This window comes from Leptonychotes weddellii, chromosome 11 (genome assembly GCF_054177405.1).
Source record: "Leptonychotes weddellii isolate Sample4059 chromosome 11, ASM5417740v2, whole genome shotgun sequence".
In the NCBI taxonomy this organism is placed as follows: domain Eukaryota; kingdom Metazoa; phylum Chordata; class Mammalia; order Carnivora; family Phocidae; genus Leptonychotes; species Leptonychotes weddellii.
This window is the reverse complement of record NC_138379.1, coordinates 28,675,824-28,693,922: the sequence shown is the minus strand read 5'-3', so window position 1 is coordinate 28,693,922 and position 18,099 is coordinate 28,675,824. Positions and strand designations below refer to the sequence as shown.

General features: G+C 38.5%; 2 protein-coding genes across 2 annotated transcripts in view; one reads left to right on the top strand and one right to left on the bottom strand.

Annotated features, from left to right (window-relative positions):
* The window catches only part of ANO3 (anoctamin 3), a 256,061-nt gene extending 246,332 nt beyond the window's left edge, over nucleotides 1–9,729 (top strand). Inside the window, exon 26 of the mRNA XM_081799084.1 lies at nucleotides 1,693–9,729. Coding sequence (XP_081655210.1) covers nucleotides 1,693–1,875 — 183 coding nt within the window. The 3' untranslated portion in view covers nucleotides 1,876–9,729. The remainder of the gene's footprint in view (nucleotides 1–1,692) is intronic.
* A 3,602-nt stretch (nucleotides 9,730–13,331) lies between these two features.
* SLC5A12 (solute carrier family 5 member 12) overlaps nucleotides 13,332–18,099 on the bottom strand; it is a 45,493-nt gene continuing 40,725 nt past the window's right edge. The window contains exons 13-15 of the mRNA XM_081797423.1: nucleotides 17,099–17,202; nucleotides 15,537–15,664; nucleotides 13,332–13,629 (exon numbers count right to left, since the gene is read on the bottom strand). Coding sequence (XP_081653549.1) covers nucleotides 13,477–13,629; nucleotides 15,537–15,664; nucleotides 17,099–17,202 — 385 coding nt within the window. The 3' untranslated portion in view covers nucleotides 13,332–13,476. The remainder of the gene's footprint in view (nucleotides 13,630–15,536; nucleotides 15,665–17,098; nucleotides 17,203–18,099) is intronic.

The window sequence follows — 18,099 nt, the reverse complement described above, 5'->3', positions numbered from 1 at the left end:
TAAAATGTGTGTAACTTCTTGTTTAAGTCTTTCATTGGTTCTAATCTTCTGTTTGTTAAATCTGTTAGATTGTCTTTTCAAAGGATAATTCAAGTTGCCAATAACAACAGCTTTGTCTCTGTCCTTGCGAGGTTTATGCCTCATTTCTCTTGCTTGCCTTACTGTGTCGTTGGAAATTTCAGCATGGTGTTGAATAGCTGTGGTGTGAACAATTTTGTCGTGTTTCCAAATTTAATAAAAATACTTCAGATTTTTTTTCTTTAAGTATGATACTTGCTGTAGGTTTTTTGTTTAAGATAAATTCTGTCGGTTTAAGAAAATTGTCATCTATAACTAGTTATAAGCTTGCCTTCATAAATGATAAACTTCAGCTTTTTAAAAAAATAGTCTTTTAAAAGTACTGAGTCATCTTTGCATATCAGTGTTTCTATGAGAATCAGTTTATAGGGTCATTTATTACCGTTGTATAGGACTCGGTGCATATTCTTCACTAATTTAAATTATAACAAATGTTTTTGATTTTTATTTCTATACTTTTGAGACATATTGCTGGATAGTTCTGTGAATACCAAATATTTGATCAGGAAAGAAATTCCTGATCTACTTTTCTATGGGAAATATGACCTGCTTTACCGTGATCTACCATGCAGGGCAGTTTACTGGGACACTCATAGTAAATCCAGTTAAAAGTGCCTTGAATTCTTCCTTTCCACATAGACAATTGTCACAAAGTCCTGTAGGTAAATGGGTTTTTTTCCATGTATCATCCTAACTCCATCAGTCTCAGATTTTCTTTTCTTTTCTGAGCAACTGAAAGGTCTACTCTCCTCCACGGGAAAAGAGAAGGATGCATTTATTATAATAGGAGATGATATTTAAATGGTGCTTACACTGCACCAAGCCCTTCTCTAAGCACTTCACATATATTTGCTCATTTAATCATCATAACAACCTTTAACAGATACTATTATTGTGACCATTTCAGAGATGAGACACAGAGAACATAGGTGATTTGCATAAGGTTACACAGCTAATGAGTGTCAGGGGATGGTTCAGACACAGGTGGTCTCATTCAACCTCTGAACTTGAGATCATAGGCTTTTACCTTATGGTTTTTGATCCAGTCTTTTTTATATACAATACTTTTATCAGTCTATTTTTAAAAATTAATACATTTTTATCGTAAAAGAATTATGTAATACAGACAAAATATTTTACAATATTTGAACTTACTAGAGTAGAAATTCTATAAAATGCATGTGCTGGAGGTTGAGTCCAATGCCAATATCCCAGGCAGACTATATTCTATGTGTCTTGTACCTTGTGCTTACAATGTATCACACATGAGTTTTCCCTGGATGTGATCTCTCATCTGTGTATAACAATGCATGTCATAATAGGGTTGCATAATATGGAAAGATGTGAACTTAAGATTCATTCAATGTTTATAAAGTGACATCAACATATGGCACCAAAAAGAGGAAAAAACTTCTGTTGTCTCCTAATCCTTATGTGATTGAAAGCGACAGTGTAGTAGTCCCAATATCATTTCTGAAAATATTAATATTCTAGATAGTACATCCTGAGTTCTGATGCTTGACTGTAAGGCAAATGCAACATTGTTTATGATCTGTTTTATAATTGGCCTTCCAGAATCTTTGAAAAGTGTACTTTCCCCTCTTAAATTTGCAGCACCTTGTTTTTGGAATCAAGTCGTTCATCGCATACCTGATTCCAGATGTACCAAAGAACCTGTATGACCGAATACGACGGGAGAAGTACTTAGTCCAAGAGATGATGTACGAGGCAGAACTAGAACATTTGCAACAACAGCGGAGAAAAAGTGGTCATCCCGTTCACCATGAATGGCCTTAGTTGATTCCTGTTGCCCAGAGGGGCAATAGCATTAGTGGGAATGACAACAACTTTAAATTCTAGGTGGGATCCAGGAGGAAGGCATATCTGGCAAACCATATGTATGATATGTTACTTGGAAATGCAATGCAGCCATCTCTGGGATTTGGGATGTCCAGGCTTCTAGGGAAGAAATAGATGACTCCTGACCTTTAAAAAAATGGTTAGTTTGACAGTACAGGAAGCCAGGACCTAATTCTCAGTCCCAGCCTCAGGGACTTGTGTGTGTGGAGACCTCCACCCTCCATCAGCTGCAGTGTAACGGGAAGGGTGATGGTGAGGTTCCTAGCAACAGATTTCCATGTAAACGTTCATAAGCCAGGCATGCTCAAAGTCTCATGTGTCTTCAATCACGTACTCTGGAACCTTAGGTTGAGTTGAGATACTTACAGGAAATGACTTACGAGGAATGACTTAAATCAGTTATTGCCTTTGCTGCCAGAATTCCATGTCCCTTCAGCTTCTAGGTTTGGGGAATTTTTCTTGTTCCTTGCGGAGATTATGGATCTGTGCCACATGGAATTTATGCTGCTTTACATTGACTATGCAGTGGAGTTGTTGGACACCACCTTTAGTAGTCAAGCCAAAAACTAAGATTCTAAAAAGAATACCATTCACTGAAATATATCCTATTGCATTGGCTACATTCAAACGTATTGTTTCACCGGCAGAACAAAGTTGCATTGCCTTTTTTAAAAAACAAAAAAACCCACTGAATTCCAATAGAGCCACATATTTAAAAAATATGGGCATTTATTCTCATATCATTTAGAATACCACTCATCCGTATTTTACCGTGGAGGGCTGTTTTATAGTATTTTTAATTTTTTCCTCCCTGGTTTATTGTAACAACACTCGCAGAATAACAGAATAACTTAAAATGCTGTACATATGTTGGTTTTCCTTGTACCTTTGCAATATGTAATGCAAGTTACATTTCGAGCAGCACTGAGACCAGTTACATAGTATGCCATTGTGACTTGTTTATTCAGGAAATCAGAAGCCAAATGCTTTGCAACACTTTAAGCTTTTCTAACAATGTGCACTTTTGTTCATGAGCTAATGAAAACAATGCATGAGTATAAATTTATATTATTTGTAAAAAAAAAAAAAAGAAACCCACATGTTTTGTTTTATTTTCTTTTCATCGATGTTTCTTTGATAGACTGATTCAGTTGATTTTTGAAAACTCTAAAACCAAGATCAAATCAGTCGTGAAAGACATCATTTTGCTTTGCTGTGTAGTTGCTATTTCCGTGCCAACTCTGTGTTATTGTTCACAGACGGATGAAGTGGGAATGATGAAGCATTCAAGGAAAGGAAGTCTGGTGGAGGCTTAAGTAATAGGGAGCAGAAGGGGAAGAAAGAGGAGAGTTGAAGTAAGGGAACGCGTGGGAGAAATGAAGACACCTTTCCTTGGCAAAACAATCAAACGAATCTCACTTTTCCTCCCCTGGGAATGGGGTGGCAAATCACATATACTCACACATTCACATATATACATGCATCTATGATTCTTATCTTTGTCTAGTTTGTTTTTTGCTCAATTAAACAAAGCACAGTTATTTCCAGGATGCAAAAAGACCAGATTAAAGACAATGGAAATAAAGATACTTTGTATATATGCTAGTGTGTCTCTAGTAAGAAAATTATAAAGTTTCTCTTACTAGAAAATGACTTTTAATCATCCTAACACTTAAAATGGTTTTTTGACTTTTTCTTCTTTTACTCCAGGGAAAAGCTGTGATAGATCATAGTCATTCTTTGGTTTGCTTTTGTCAAAAACACTCACCTCCCTACTTGCCCTCTGATTCTGACTTAGCCAGCGGTAGGACCTCAGACTCTATGAACTTCCTCCCATGCCCATGTCACGTGTCACTCTTCCATTCAGATTCCTGAGGTTCTGTTTCTGCCACCTGCATATTCATAGCAACTAATTCCACTAACTACACAAAGGAGTTTTAAACTCCTTCATTTTTGTAGCATCTGCAGCATTTCCTTTTCTTTGTTAGTTAAATGTATACCATGCCTGAGAATAAATACTCTGTATGCCTATTGAAAACGTAAGTGAACCTGACATTTATGTCTTTCCCAAATTAGGGATATAGACATAGACATTTATCTTACAGTAGAGCAAAGAATAATGACAGCCATGCCCTTGAGAATTCTTTCTCTTCTTATTTTTATATTACCACCATCAGCGTTTAAAATCATATTGATTGCCTAGAGAGAAAAGCATGAAAAGAGAACGGTATTTTTAATAAAAAATTATAATACATTGATTTAGACATTGCCTTCTCTAGTAATTTCTCAGACCAATCAAAAAATAGAGAAACAATGAAAAAGTTATCTGAAAATTTCCTTTTGTGCAACAATGCAGTAGAACCTAGCTCTGCCTTCATCGTTGTTGACGCAAAATATTTTCAGCCCCCTCACAGTATGTGAGTTTTAAATCACTCTGCTTTCGTTGAGAGAAATGTTTTATATCATGGTTTTCATATGAATACAAATTATTTCTCAAAGATTTATATAGCACACCCTATTCTCAGGAATTCTGTATTACATGAATGCTGCTTATATATTTTCATATTCTAAATTGTTGTCTTTTCAAGCAAATAACTAATATATATGTGCATGCAGTCTGCCTTGACAAGTTGTTCAGAGCTGAAGCACTTTCCTGGTACAGTGTGTGGAAAATTGCTCTAGGTAGTACTAGGTAGTAGCTGAAATAGTTTGCAGTTGTCTGAGTCTGTGCACGCCCTTTTCAATAAAATGCTGTTGAGTGACTGCATGATGAAATACAATTTCTGAATGATGCACTTTCTTTCAAAAATGACTCTTAGCACAATCTGTTGTAGAATGGAATGAAAAGGAACCTTTTTCACTCAATAAATTATGTGATATGATATTTCTTCCTATAATTTGCATGTTCAAGTTGATCCTGCTTTTTTTTTAAATAGAAGCTGGAGTGTGTGTGGGGAGAGGGGATTGCTCACTCTTTAGCTCCAAAGGCAATAATTTCCTAGTCTTGCAAGCTCTTGTTCCACTCTCAAAAGTTTTGGCTCTTTTCTGCTAAGCTCGTCGTCATCGTCAAGGCATTTGCACATGAAACGTATAGATGGAGAATCGTACTGATTCTAATAATGCTTTGTTCTAGAAACAGATGGGAGAGGAAGCTTGATTAGTTCTTAAGAAGGCAATAATGCTTCTATCCTACAGAAGCATTTGCTTTTTTTCACACTTCGGCTGGCTCCACCAATAACTGTCAAAATCTCCTTAGGAGAAGAATTTTAGCACTGATAAAGTTCCTGCTGAGGCAGGAGGACATTTAGGGGCACTATAGCCAACCGCCAGCAAGAGGTGACCAAATTGCCCATTTTTTCTCAACTTGGTCAAAATTGAAAATCCAGGTTGCCTGAAGAGTTGCTTAACTAATATGGCTGAATTGATTAGTCTGTCAATCGGAGGCAGATAGAAGCCCAGGGTGTGGTGTGTGTGTGTGTGTGTGTGTGTGTGCGCGTGTGCGTGCACACACTTATTGTCTGTTAGATATGCCCAACTCAGTCCTACTATGGTCATAAGGTATTTCCATCCCATTTTCCCCCAAATCACAGTATTACAACAGGTTTTAGGAATAGTTGTGGATTTTATCCAGGGAATCAGTTAACATCTTATTCTTTCTGCTTTTCTCAGTAACTCAGGAGAGAGAACCTTTCAGGAATGGCCTAAAATAGCTAGCTTCTGATAGAAAAGTGTGACTTTTCCTACAGGAATTTCTATTCAAATTGAAATGTGCCAGCAATACGTAGTCCAACGGGAAGATTGATTTGGCTTTAGCTAGAATTATTGATCAGACTAGGTTCCTGCTACCAAGGATGTGTGTATTTATAACGGTGATAAGTTACCTTCAGTGGAACATGCCATCTGGGTTCATCTGAAAAACCACAACCACAACCACATTTAATGGTTTTCTTTCTAGAAAACACAAGTGTTATAGCCACTGTGTTCTAACCACATCCACATTAAGGCATCTTTTCCAGGGAAGTAAAATGAAAGCAGATAGGTTGATAGAAAAAGGACTCATATTTAGGATCAACTCCAGTTTCTTGTATAATCAAAGTCTGCGGTCCGGGAGAAGAAGCTTATCCATCAAACCTCACTGTTCTTTTTTTTTTTTTTTTAAGATTTTATATACTTTTTGAGGGAGAGAGAACAAGCAGTGGGGAGGGGCAGAGGGAGGGAGAGAAGCAGACTCCCTGCTGAGCAGGAAGCCTGATGCCGGGCTCCATCCCAGGATCCAGAAATCATGACCTGAGCTGAAGGCAGATGCTTAACTGACCGAGCCACCCAGGCGCCCCAAACCTCACTGTTGTATATGATGGTACCAGTGTGTGCCCCAGCACAACTGTCCCTAGATAAAGCCTCTTGTTCCACACCCAGCTGGTCCCAAGTGCGAGGCTTGAGTACACCAGACAGTAAACTGTGTGGATGTTGTGTTGCATCTTTCTCTAAGACGGAAGGGAGTCAAATTTCCAGACATATGCCCAATATTGACTTCCTCAGAATATTTATTTCCATCTTAATTCTCTCTATGTGAGGGGGAAACAGTTTCTCTGCTGTTTCTCAGAAGGCAAAAATTTCCTACATTATTAGTTGAAAAGCAAAATTTAATGAGATCTATTTAGATATACCCCACAAAATATAATTGTAACAAGAATGGCTAGTCCCACGTGATTTTCAAACTTCCTCAAATCCTTTGTAATTATTTCGTCCATGCCACTCAACACTACCAAGTGAACACAGTAGGCTAAGTGGTTTTTTTTTTTTTTGAATGATTATTTTTTTAAGTAATCTCTACATCTGACATGAGGCTAAAACTTACAACCCTGAGATCAAAAGTCACACACTCTGCTGACTGAGCCAGCCAAGGGCCCCCACATTAGGCTAAATTTAATATCTTTCTAACAGGTAGTATGAGCAGGCTTTTCCCACTTTTCGTTAAGTGAGAAGAGGGGAATTGAGTGGCCAGAAAAATCTGGTGGCAAAGATAACACCGTGGAAGCAATGTTTGGGGGATGGTGGAAGGAACTTAGGGACTTTCCTACCTGAGCAAAAATGTCTGTTTTGCAAATCCTATTTCAGACTCTGCTCTACACACACCCAGCCTTCTCTCTGACTGAAAAACAACTGCAATTTCGTTCATCCTTTAACATTCAGAGAAATGAAGGCTTTTTTTCCCTTGTTATTTTTTTCTTACCTATTTTAAGATTACAAAGCTAAATATGGTAAGCTTAGATTTCAGTGACAACTCCAGCCAAAGAATAAACATCTCTATTCTCAATGCTGAAGATGAAAAAGCCCTTAAAAATACGTGCAATTTTATCTTCTTAAGATGTGTGGCTATCGGCTTCCAAGTTCTATTTTTCAATTAGGAAAGAGGTAGGGAGTCCTATAATTGAAGAGGACGTTTGGGGAAGAGACAGAGTGGATTTCTCCAACCATTTTTGTTCTTCATAGGAGAAATTATGTTGTAACCATATATTTAGCCAGATGAACTTAAATGTTGATTTTTTTTCTTTCTACTGTCTGCAAGTCCTGTGCAAATCAAATTATATACAGTAGATTGTTAATCATTAAAGATTCCTTCCAAACTCTCATGAGAAGTTTTAAAGCCAATTTAAGGAAGATTTGCTCTGTTGAAATAGATTGAATAAAATTTTAAGGTCAGCATTCTTGAAAATAGTAAACAATAAATGTACATAAACCTTCATGATGTGATTCCAAATCAATCCATTACATTGCCTCTACAAATTCTGCTGACCATCTTATGCTGGTACAAATAAGCAACTTGTGGATTGCTCATTTATTTTCTTACGTGGTAATTACATTAGGGCACTGAATCAATATACTACATGAAATTATTTTTAGCTTTTTAAATATGTCAAAGCAGATCCTGTAATGGGGAACTGGATGATCAGAGCACCTGTGTACACAATTGCCTTAACATTTTTTAAAAACAGATGAATGGCTGTTTCTGGAAATTACTGAGGACAAATAGGCCAAGGCCCATAAAAGACATCACCATTATATATTGCTTTTCTTGATTTATAGTAACCTATAGTATTAAGTCATAAAGTCCTCTTCATGGTTACTTCTGAGTGTGTGTGTGTGTGTGTGTGTGTGCCCTAAGCCCCTGAGCAGCACAAATATAGGCATTATCCAAAATACGTAGAAGAAGTCATGTTATATAGTATGTCAAAACTTATTTTGACATATGTTTCCTTGGTGACTTGGGAGACCTGCCTTAATCTATTAGGCTTATATAAAAGCTTTTAGAGTGGATAATTATTTTGTACCCTGCTCCTAACCTATAGAAAATATTCACATTGATCATTTAAATACACTTCAATCTGAACTTACTTTTAAAAGAAATAATTAAAATTGTTACATACCTTAATTATAGATCTATGCTCATTCTATAGACATTTTTCTTAAAATCGAGTAGTTGTATAACTACAGCATTAAATTTAGTATTTCATGGCTCTATGAAAAAGACATAGGATTTGGAAATAGAAAAAAATCATCTTAAATTTCACACTAATATATAATATTATCAACTAACATTTCCATGATAGAATAGAATTATTTTTCTAATTCATCATGAGAATATAACGGAGAGCCACTGATATCGTCACACCCCAAGTAAGGGTGTTAGTTGATAATATTAAGTAGCCAAATATTTATATGTTTAACCCTGTCTTCTGAAGAGCTGATATTTCAAATACCAGAAGTGCAGGATTAGAAAAGTGGGTTTATTAGTGTTTGTTATTCACATAGGTGTTTGCAAATCAGATTGATATGGTCAGGAGACTGGAATGGAGGAAGAAATGATAGCATTAACTCTTTCCAAGAATTACAAGTGGGGGCGCCTGAGTGGCTCAGTTGGTTAAGTGGCTGCCTTCGGCTCAGGTCATGATCCCAGAGTCCTGGGATCGAGCCCCACATCGGGCTCCCTGCTCAGCAGAGAGCCTGCTTCTCCCTTTCCCTCTGCCTGCCACTCTGCCTACTTGTGCTCTCTCTCTGTCAAATAAATAAATTAAAAAAAAAAGAAAAGAATTACAAGTGAAAATAACCCATTAGATGGTTATTAATTATGAGTTACACTTGATTAAAATTCTGTATCATTTTAATATCATTGGTAACATTAATTAAATTTTAGTTGTTTGGAAATAGACTATACATCCAGGTTATTAATGTTGGATAAAAGAGGTTAACTTTACAGTAAGCCCAGCTACCTTGGAATACCAAGATTGCACACATGAGATTTCTAAATATACAAATGTATGCAGACAGAGCTTAAATTTCTGTAATATTTTAAAACAGTTTATTTCTAAGAGAACAAGTAAAAGGAAACTGCTCTATTTTTTTCTATTTACTGATCTGATCTTTGTAATAATGTTTAAGTAAAATTGTAATACCATAAAGATATTTCAATAATATTCTCTTTGAAATTTTGTTTGCAAGCCCCTTGGTGTGTGGTTTATTTCTTTTTTTTTTTTTCCTCTTTCAAGTGAAATGCTAGAGCCCCATAAAATCACAAAAGAATGAAATTTATATTAAAGAAATATTATTTGAATTGAACAAGGGAAAAGCCCTCGCCCCTTCTGTTGTTGTCTGGAGAATCACAATCGCTGTTAAGTGTGCACTGAGTCATACACAAGGCTTGAGATGCTGTTTACAGTACAAACGTAATACTTAACAAATCATCAGTATGAATATTGCATTTTTCAGTAATAAACTTGTCTCTCTTTATAACAGTGGGTTTTTTCTTTTTTTCAAGAATTTCAGACCTTTAGAAACGTTGCTCTCTGAAAAAAACATAATTTATTTAAATTCGCCATTAAAAAGACTACCTCTGGGAATTAATGGCATGACTTTTAGTTTATAGCTTATGGTTATCTTGTTCTTGTTAGTTCTTAAACTGCTTCATTAATCCATATGCTAAGCCAGTATCTTGGAAATTAAAGAGAAACAGTGAACCAATTTAACTGAAAATGAATACCGTAATGAGTATCACTTTCTTCATATATTGCAGCTAACAAGTATTGAATGTTTCATGGGGGCCAGTCACCGCGCTAACGAGTTGATAGGATTTTCCTCTATAAATCCTCGCAAAAACCCTACTAAGTAGGCACGACTTTTGCTCCTTTTAATTTGTAATAAACAAAACTTTAGAAAGCCTTGCCCAAGAATTCCTGAGATAATTTGTGTCAGAACTTGCATCTGAACCTAAGCTGTCTGCCTCCAATCTGTCCCCTTCCGTCAAGAAGCTGTACTTCTTCCTCCGAATGGTGACAAAGAAAATAGCAGTTCTCAAAATGAATTCCTCAGAACGAATGGAAGAGACAACTGAGGTCATTCCATTTCGTTTTTTACCAATCTCTGTGATTGAATTTAAGAAGATGGAGACTGGCATTAAGTTTGGCACATTGTAGGCTATTCTAGAACTCATCATTCCTACCTGGTGTATTGAGAATCTCCCTGGTCGTTCTGTGGCAAAAACAACCACAGGTTTAAGCCGTTTCCGTGGCTTGGATGGAACTTGGAACTGGACAGATCTTATACTGTCCCGGGAACCTTGACAGAAGTCTGAGCTCATGCTCGTAGGGAGGAGTGAGGGCAGGAGAGGTGTCACAGCCAAGGAGTCGAAGTATGACTGCATTTCACAGTCCCTTTCTGTTTAGCCACACAACAGATGCAGTTCCTAGACACTGTGGAACATGGTTTTTCTCTGGGACTCCCATTTGCACTCTACTTGAAGCCTTAGATTTTTGCATATTTGTTCAATTAGGAAGAATGAGGAGGGATCCTTCTATTGACCTCTGCAAGTGCTCAAAATGTTAACTCCTAATGCCATAGGTTCCATTACATGAGAGAAGACAGAGCCATTTTTATAATAATAATAACGATAATAATAATAATATCTTCCATTTGTAAATCATTTGATGCTTTGATATCACTCCAGGTAAGAGAACTAGAGACTAAAAAAAGAAAAAAAAAAAAAAAGGATCCTAAAAAACTTTCTGGGGAAAATGCTGTCTGAGTGAAATATTGGTGGGATAAATTGTGAGTAAAATTTGTGAATAAAATGAAGAACTGTATGGTACATTTTGTTTTCATGCAATTCCAAGTGAAAGTTCAAAATCTTGAAATGTATTCCATACATCTATACCCCAGCAGCCTCTCACGCGTGTCTGGTGTGTCTGGAGGGGCAGCTCCATGCTGGTTCTTAGCAGCAGAGACCAGGTCTGCCTGCAGGCCTCTGTGGACCTCCTGGGGGCGGAGCTGTCAGCTCAAAATCAGACTGTGATGTGCTCTCTGATGCCTGAGTGGCCACTGCTCAGTTCAGACACCCTTCAGGGACTGCCACCCATGCTGTTGCCGTGGAAAGAACACCACTCCGTGTTCTTTCTCCAGCGTTAGAATCTCTGACAGGGTGTGCTGAGAAGGCAGGATGCTGGGGTGGTAACTGATTTATCTTTTCCTTAAAGTGAATAATGAGCAATTTGTCAATAAAGCATTCCTCTGTGGGATGGGGGGAAGCCACATATATCATGGCTGCTGTTTATCAAATTTCATCCTCAGAGTTGTCGCTTCCCTTCCATTGGTTAGATAATAACTAAACCAATGAGGTTTGGCCCAGATTTCAACATTCACCTAATACATTCTCGAAATCCTAATTCATAGGAATGTCCTAACTACTAAATCATTTGGAAAATAATTGCACCTTTCAATTTGCAAATCCTTAGATCAACACCTTCATTAGCTTGCTGGACCTCAAAAAATGTTTTTAGACATTTCTCATTTTCATGATTTTTTTCCTTCATTTTCAGATATTTTTCCAAATGTATTTTTACTTTTTACTTCTTTCCTCCTTTTTCCAAATGTATTTTTCTCATCTTCCTGATAAGCCACAACCCAATTTTCTCTTTTTCTTCCTCTATTCTCCTCTCCTATTGAGAGTGGAGGGAAAGAAGGCAAGCATTGGGCTGTGGCTTATGAACTCCAGCTGTTTTTTAATTCCTTCATTGAATTTTTCCCCATTTTTCTATCTTCTCTCCCTAATAACAAATACTGGTTACATAATATTTTCCTTGTCTCATGCTTCTTTTAAGGTTTTCTCCTCCTGGATTACATATAAACAACATAGCCTTTGGGGTTTCTTACCCTTGCCCATTTGGACCATTTCTTTTTATTTTGCTGACATACTACTTCTAGGCCTTTGATCTTACCTGGCCACCAAAATAAATATCTGACACCTGTCTTAATGTACGTGACACTGAAACACTGGCTTATTTCTACTATCTTCCCTCTGATCTAGCCCCTGTGGCACTGGTTCTTTTTTACTTTTTCAGGATCTTGTTTCTTTGCTTTTTCCAAAAAGCTTTCACTGCCTCTCCATTTTTTAACAACTTTTGTTCTATAGTTTCCTCTTACTCCAGAACTTAAAAAGTATTTTCAAGAATTCAACCATATAGATCTTTTCATCTGTCACCTAAGCCTGATGGAACACGTTGAGCTTGCACGTCAGAGCTGAATCAGTGCAGTGTAAATCCTGTCGATGAGATATTTTGCACCAAAGAAGACCCCATGACTAGTGAAATCTGTGGGCCGGTAAGCTATTTGCGAGGTTCTTTTCCACAATGCTATCCTAACAGTCTCCTATAGGACATTCCTTGTTCCTCTTTACCCGGCCCTGGGGAAAGACTCTAGACTTCCGTTGAGCAGAATCAATTTTTCTTTGTAAGGTGATAGAAAGACCTACTACACCAAGAGCCCAAAGATAGAAGCGTATTTAGTTATCACTGTTGCACTAACTAGATATACCAGTCCCTCTCCTGTGCTGAGCAAAATTATTTCTAAGGCTTGGTCGGGACAGTTGTAGGAGGAGGGATGACTGGAAGAGGACTTCAACGTATGAGGGTGTGGTGCAGGGTGAGGGGGTTAATGGCAGTTAAGTGTCCCAACTGCAACTGCAACGTGGGGTGTTGTGAAATGTGTCTCCATCTATGTGAGATATGGGGGTCGGGTGGATGGCAATCCTTCATTTTATCAGCAGTGATGGAGAAACATTTAATACGCATACCCCCTTCCACATTCAACCTGTGAACTCCAAGATATGTGATGGCTCAAGAACTACCAAAAAATAAAATAAAACAAAACAAAACACCCTGAAGTTTAATATGACATAAACCAAAGGGACTGACTCTTTACACTGCCGTGCCATCCAGTCCTAATTTAATCCAGGAGGAAGTTGCCAGGGCACTTAAGGGTGGGCTGTTTCTTCTCACCTGAAAGTTGGGGTCTTCCAAAAAATGTCCTGAGAATATCCAGGGGAACAGTCATTTTATTTGTAGTTATAAATAAGTATAAATAGACATTAGACATCCCTGTCTTCTAGCAGTGACAACTACACACGTCTACTAACCAATAGGCAAGCAGGATGTGGACTGTGTGTATCTGCGTGTGTGTGTGCGGGGGGGTTATATTTTTGTGCATGTGTTAGAAATGGGTAATCTTCTCGAACGCCATATTGCTGTAGCTTTTGTCCTTCGGATCATGGCCTGGAATATGGACCAGGTTTTCTGGCCTGAGTCCATTCTGTAAGGTAGATTCAGCCCCTTGTTTCCAGGAACTGCCATTCTCAAGGTTTTCCTGAGGAAAATGAAAAGACATATTAGGGAGTTACTCTTGATGTATTCCAAATCACACGGAGAGAATCTAGCTGAGCACCTCCCCCTCAAATGATATATGATCACATGATATGATATCGAATCAAATGACATGTAAATATGAAAGCAATGCCTTTCTTGATTGATAACTATGATGACTCAGTCCATGTAGGTACTATTTCTAATGATAATGAAAACAGAAAGAACAATTTAGTAAGCATTTGCAATATAACTTGCATTGTGTGAAGAAATGTATATTGTATATCTGTCAGTTAGTATTGTAGCCCTGTAAGGTAATAGTCTCAGCTCCTGAGGAGAGACAAACCTATGTCTCAGATGGTGGTGGTGCCCTTCCTTCCTGTGAAGAGCAAGGCCTCTAGATCATAAGAGGGGGACCTGCAGGCAGACTCCCCCAGAGGCTGCCCAATGTCATTCTTCAGGGAAGGAGCCCAAGAACGACATACTAAGTGTTTCCTCCCCCTCTCAGTGCAGCCTTGAGGACAGAAGCTGCCTGTATCAACAGGATTTATCATCCATCCCAGGAAATTCTTGCCCAAGAACATAAGTCTGTAAATCAGTAAATAACTTGATTATTTCCTTCTAGAACTTCCTCAAAAGTCCATTTATCCAAACAATACAGTGCTCGATCAGCTGCTTTCTCAGCCAAATAGATTGCCTTCACATTCTGAACGCCTGTCATGATGGTGCTCTCCTTACTTCAGTAACTATTACACTCAGCTTTACTTCATATACATGTTATTAGGGTGTTTGGGGGAAGGAGAACAATTAACAACCTAGGTGATGTGATATGGGTGCAGAGTTTGTCTTCTGGAGTACTAAAAGAACAAAATGTCTGCGACTGAAAGAATGTGAATAAGCCGCAACTAAAAAAAGGAAGAAAAAAAATACACTCCTGCACTTAAAGAGGCCGAGAGGACAGACATAGGTAAGACCATTTGCAAACTTAACAGGAAACATTACATCTCCCAAGGTTCTGCTGTTGTCAAATGCCATAACAACGTGAGGGATTATTGCTCTCTTACCAAATGGGCCCCAGACAGCTTTGTTTTCATTCCCAGCTTCCCTTAGACTCCTCTCAGAATCCTTCAGTGGGAACCCAAAGCTTACAAAAGTCATGTCCAGCACCCCTCTTGTTAAGGGTGGCATTGCGTGCTTCCCTGGAGTGTCCTCACCGCCCGGAGATGCATCAAGTCAACAAACTCAATTTGGTCTGACCCCAGGCTGTTCCTGGTGGTCTTTGGCTGCTACAACCCTAATAATACTTGGAGAGTATCTCTAGCCCTGCCTGGTCTAAACACAGTTCTCGGTGGGATAGGAAAGATGTGCATCCTGCTGCTTCTTTAAGAAGTTCCCCCTGTCCCTCTGACTCTATATTTACACTTCATGGAGCTAGAGATGTCTGTGTCTGGGTGGCACTGGATGATCTCCTCCCGGTTCCCAGGTAAAAGCTGCAGTTCAAAGAGGTTGAACAATTTACCCAAGGCAAGTAAGACGCGGAACCAGGATTCTCTCCAGGGCTGACCCTCAAGGCTGTGCTTTTCACCATGATACTAGACTGTTACCCCTGTTTTATTCCTTTTCTACTGTTCATTTTTATATTTGTCCTAGAATTCACCTTTGGAAGGGTTAACAGGAATTTTTGAAATTGATCACTTGCAGTGCCAACAATTCAGCCTAAAGATACATTTACCTATCAACATATTTATGTGCTCAGAAGCTAATTAGCCAGGTAACTGAAGTTGAAACAAGATTCGGGTTGTAACATTCATTGTCTTCCTTTCTCACAGCCACTTTTCAGGTGGTCTAAATCGGCAAAAAGGGAGGCCCTTTGAGCTCGTATGTTTTTCAGAAGTTCACACATCAGCTCACCTGCTCCGTCCCACCGTCATGCTGAACACCACACCAACACAGTCTTTTGTACTTTTCAGACCAAAAGCAAAATAAATTGCAAACCGGTCTAATTAGCAGTGGTTGAATATCCTTGCTGCTCTGGTGACCTATTAACAGAAGGACAGACGGATTAGGTGATTGCATGCTTCCAAGGCTTTGTTAAGGGTTTAAGTATTGTATACTTACTAAGTAGGTCACTTCTTAGTATAAGGGTGAAAATAGGCCTGACTGGTTAATAGACAGAAATTGGTAACTGCTCAAAGTGAGTGTGGGGATAGTTTTTAAATACCCACGAACTGTCAGGTCAGGCAAACTCACAGATAGTTAAGCAGAGATACCATATTTATTTTTAAATATGGATTATGGAAAACTCTACTCTTACACTTTGTAGGTTACCAGGAGGGATAGCATAAATCATAATTTCTTCCTCTAGGAAAACTCAGTTTTTCAGCCACATCAGATATATTAGAGGTCATCAGAGTCATTATTTGTAAAATTCAAAATGTTATTTTTACTGTTTCTTCTTCCTTCTACCCCAGCATCCTGAATTAGCAATACCCTCACATTCCCTCCAGCTAGTCTAGACTTTCCTCACACCTCCTTTCCAATCATTAAAACATACCTGTCCAATGTCGCATTCTTTCAAACCCTGCTGTGGAGTAAGAGTCAGTCACATTGATATTCAAACCAAGATTTAAAGACTAACAGTGTTCCCTGACTAGAACCTTTGTAAATTTTGGTATAATGATAACTGTTCGCAAATACCCAGTCTCATTCAATGGCTGTCTTTAATTCAATAGCCAGTTTAGTCTAAATGTCCCTAGATGGGGTAGCGGAGTATCAGTTACAACCTTGATCTCATTCCTCCTATGTACCAGACACTGTGCCTGTCCACAAGCTTTTTCCAAATTCAAATTTCTTTCTAAAGATAAAATAGATTTTATCTATTCTTAAAGCTCCAGATTGAAGTTGAAATGATATATTCCCTGGCATTATGTTACTCTGTCAAAAGACATTCAACCAAATAGAAGTGTACTGCTCTTAATATTTATTTGTTAGTAAGTACCTTCTATGTACTAGGCACATTTTATGTAGACTACAAAACATATCTAATATTCATGAAATAGATATTGTTGGGGCACCTGGGTGGCTCAGTCAGTTATATGTCTGGCTCTTGCTTTTGGCTCAGGTCATGATCTCAGGGTCCTGGGATCGAGTCCCACATCAGGCTCCACACTCAGCGGGGCGTCTGCTTCTCCCTCTCCCTCTGCCTGCCGCTCCCCCCTGCTTGTACCCTCTCTCTCTGTCAAATAAATAAATAATAAAAACATATGTTATATATATTAATAATAATATGTATATGATAATCAGGAGGATGGTTTTGCATATCAGCTTGGAGAGAGTAGACATGCGTCTCTGGGAAGAAGGGCTTCTTGCCATGGATCCAAAATCACACCAGTAAGCCATCCACCTAGCCCACCAATGCATGAGGCCAGCCCATGTCTTCCTTGGCCCCAAAGAGAGGAATGTATGGAACCCACCTGTTATGAAGCTAATGATTATCCCAGCAGCAATGCATCCGAGGCAGCCCACGGTGCTGTAGTAAAGGTAGGAGATCGAATACCAGGTATCGGCGATGGAAGGTCTGTGGACAACAGCAGGTGTCAGCAGTTCCATGAGTTCTGATGTTATGATCCACAGTGATGTGGAGGACCGCTGATAGTTCACTCTAGGGCCTGGCATTTCTCAAAATTCCAACACTTTAATATTTTGCCATTTGGTTATTCTTTTTTTAAAGGATCAATTGTAGACTAGTTGTGCTTTGTATTGCACTCAATCCAACCCATCCTTGCATTACAAATATTGCCATGTAGATACTAAATTATGAGAGATACAATGAGGACCATGCCTCCCATTTCTTTGCAGCTTTAGACATTTATTAAGCCCAGATTTAGTGCCAAGAATTGTGACAGATATTGGAGATAAAAAGATGAGTAAGCCACAACGTCTACATAGAGGAGCTAATGGGCAATCATAAAGAAATGGTAGCACCTTGGTGGAATAGGAGCAAAGGATTCTGGGAACATTTAAAAGAGTATCAAATCCAGGCTTATGTGTGAGATAATACCTGAGCTTATTTTTAAAGACTAATTAGTAGCTAATCAAGCAAGGAATGTAGTTAGGGCCAGGATTTAGCACTCTAAGAAAAGAGGATCGAAAAAGCACAAGCAGGAGAGAAGAAACATGGCGGACTTGGGAACTATAATAGGTTGCCATTATTTGTAAGATTTATGGAAAGGAATGGTTCTAAACTAAATGGAACTCAGAGGCAAGTGGAAGCAACATAATGGAGTGCTCACAGACTATGTAGCCAGGACAGTTCTAGGATGCAGCTCTACCTACTTCATCTCTCAGCACAGCCCATAATAATTTTTCCACCTGATATGCAGAGTTAAGGAGCTATCCCACATTTCTTAGATTTGTTTCTACAAACAATGAGAGTGTGAGGTTGTGCATTTATTAAAGTCAGGGACAGTGCTAC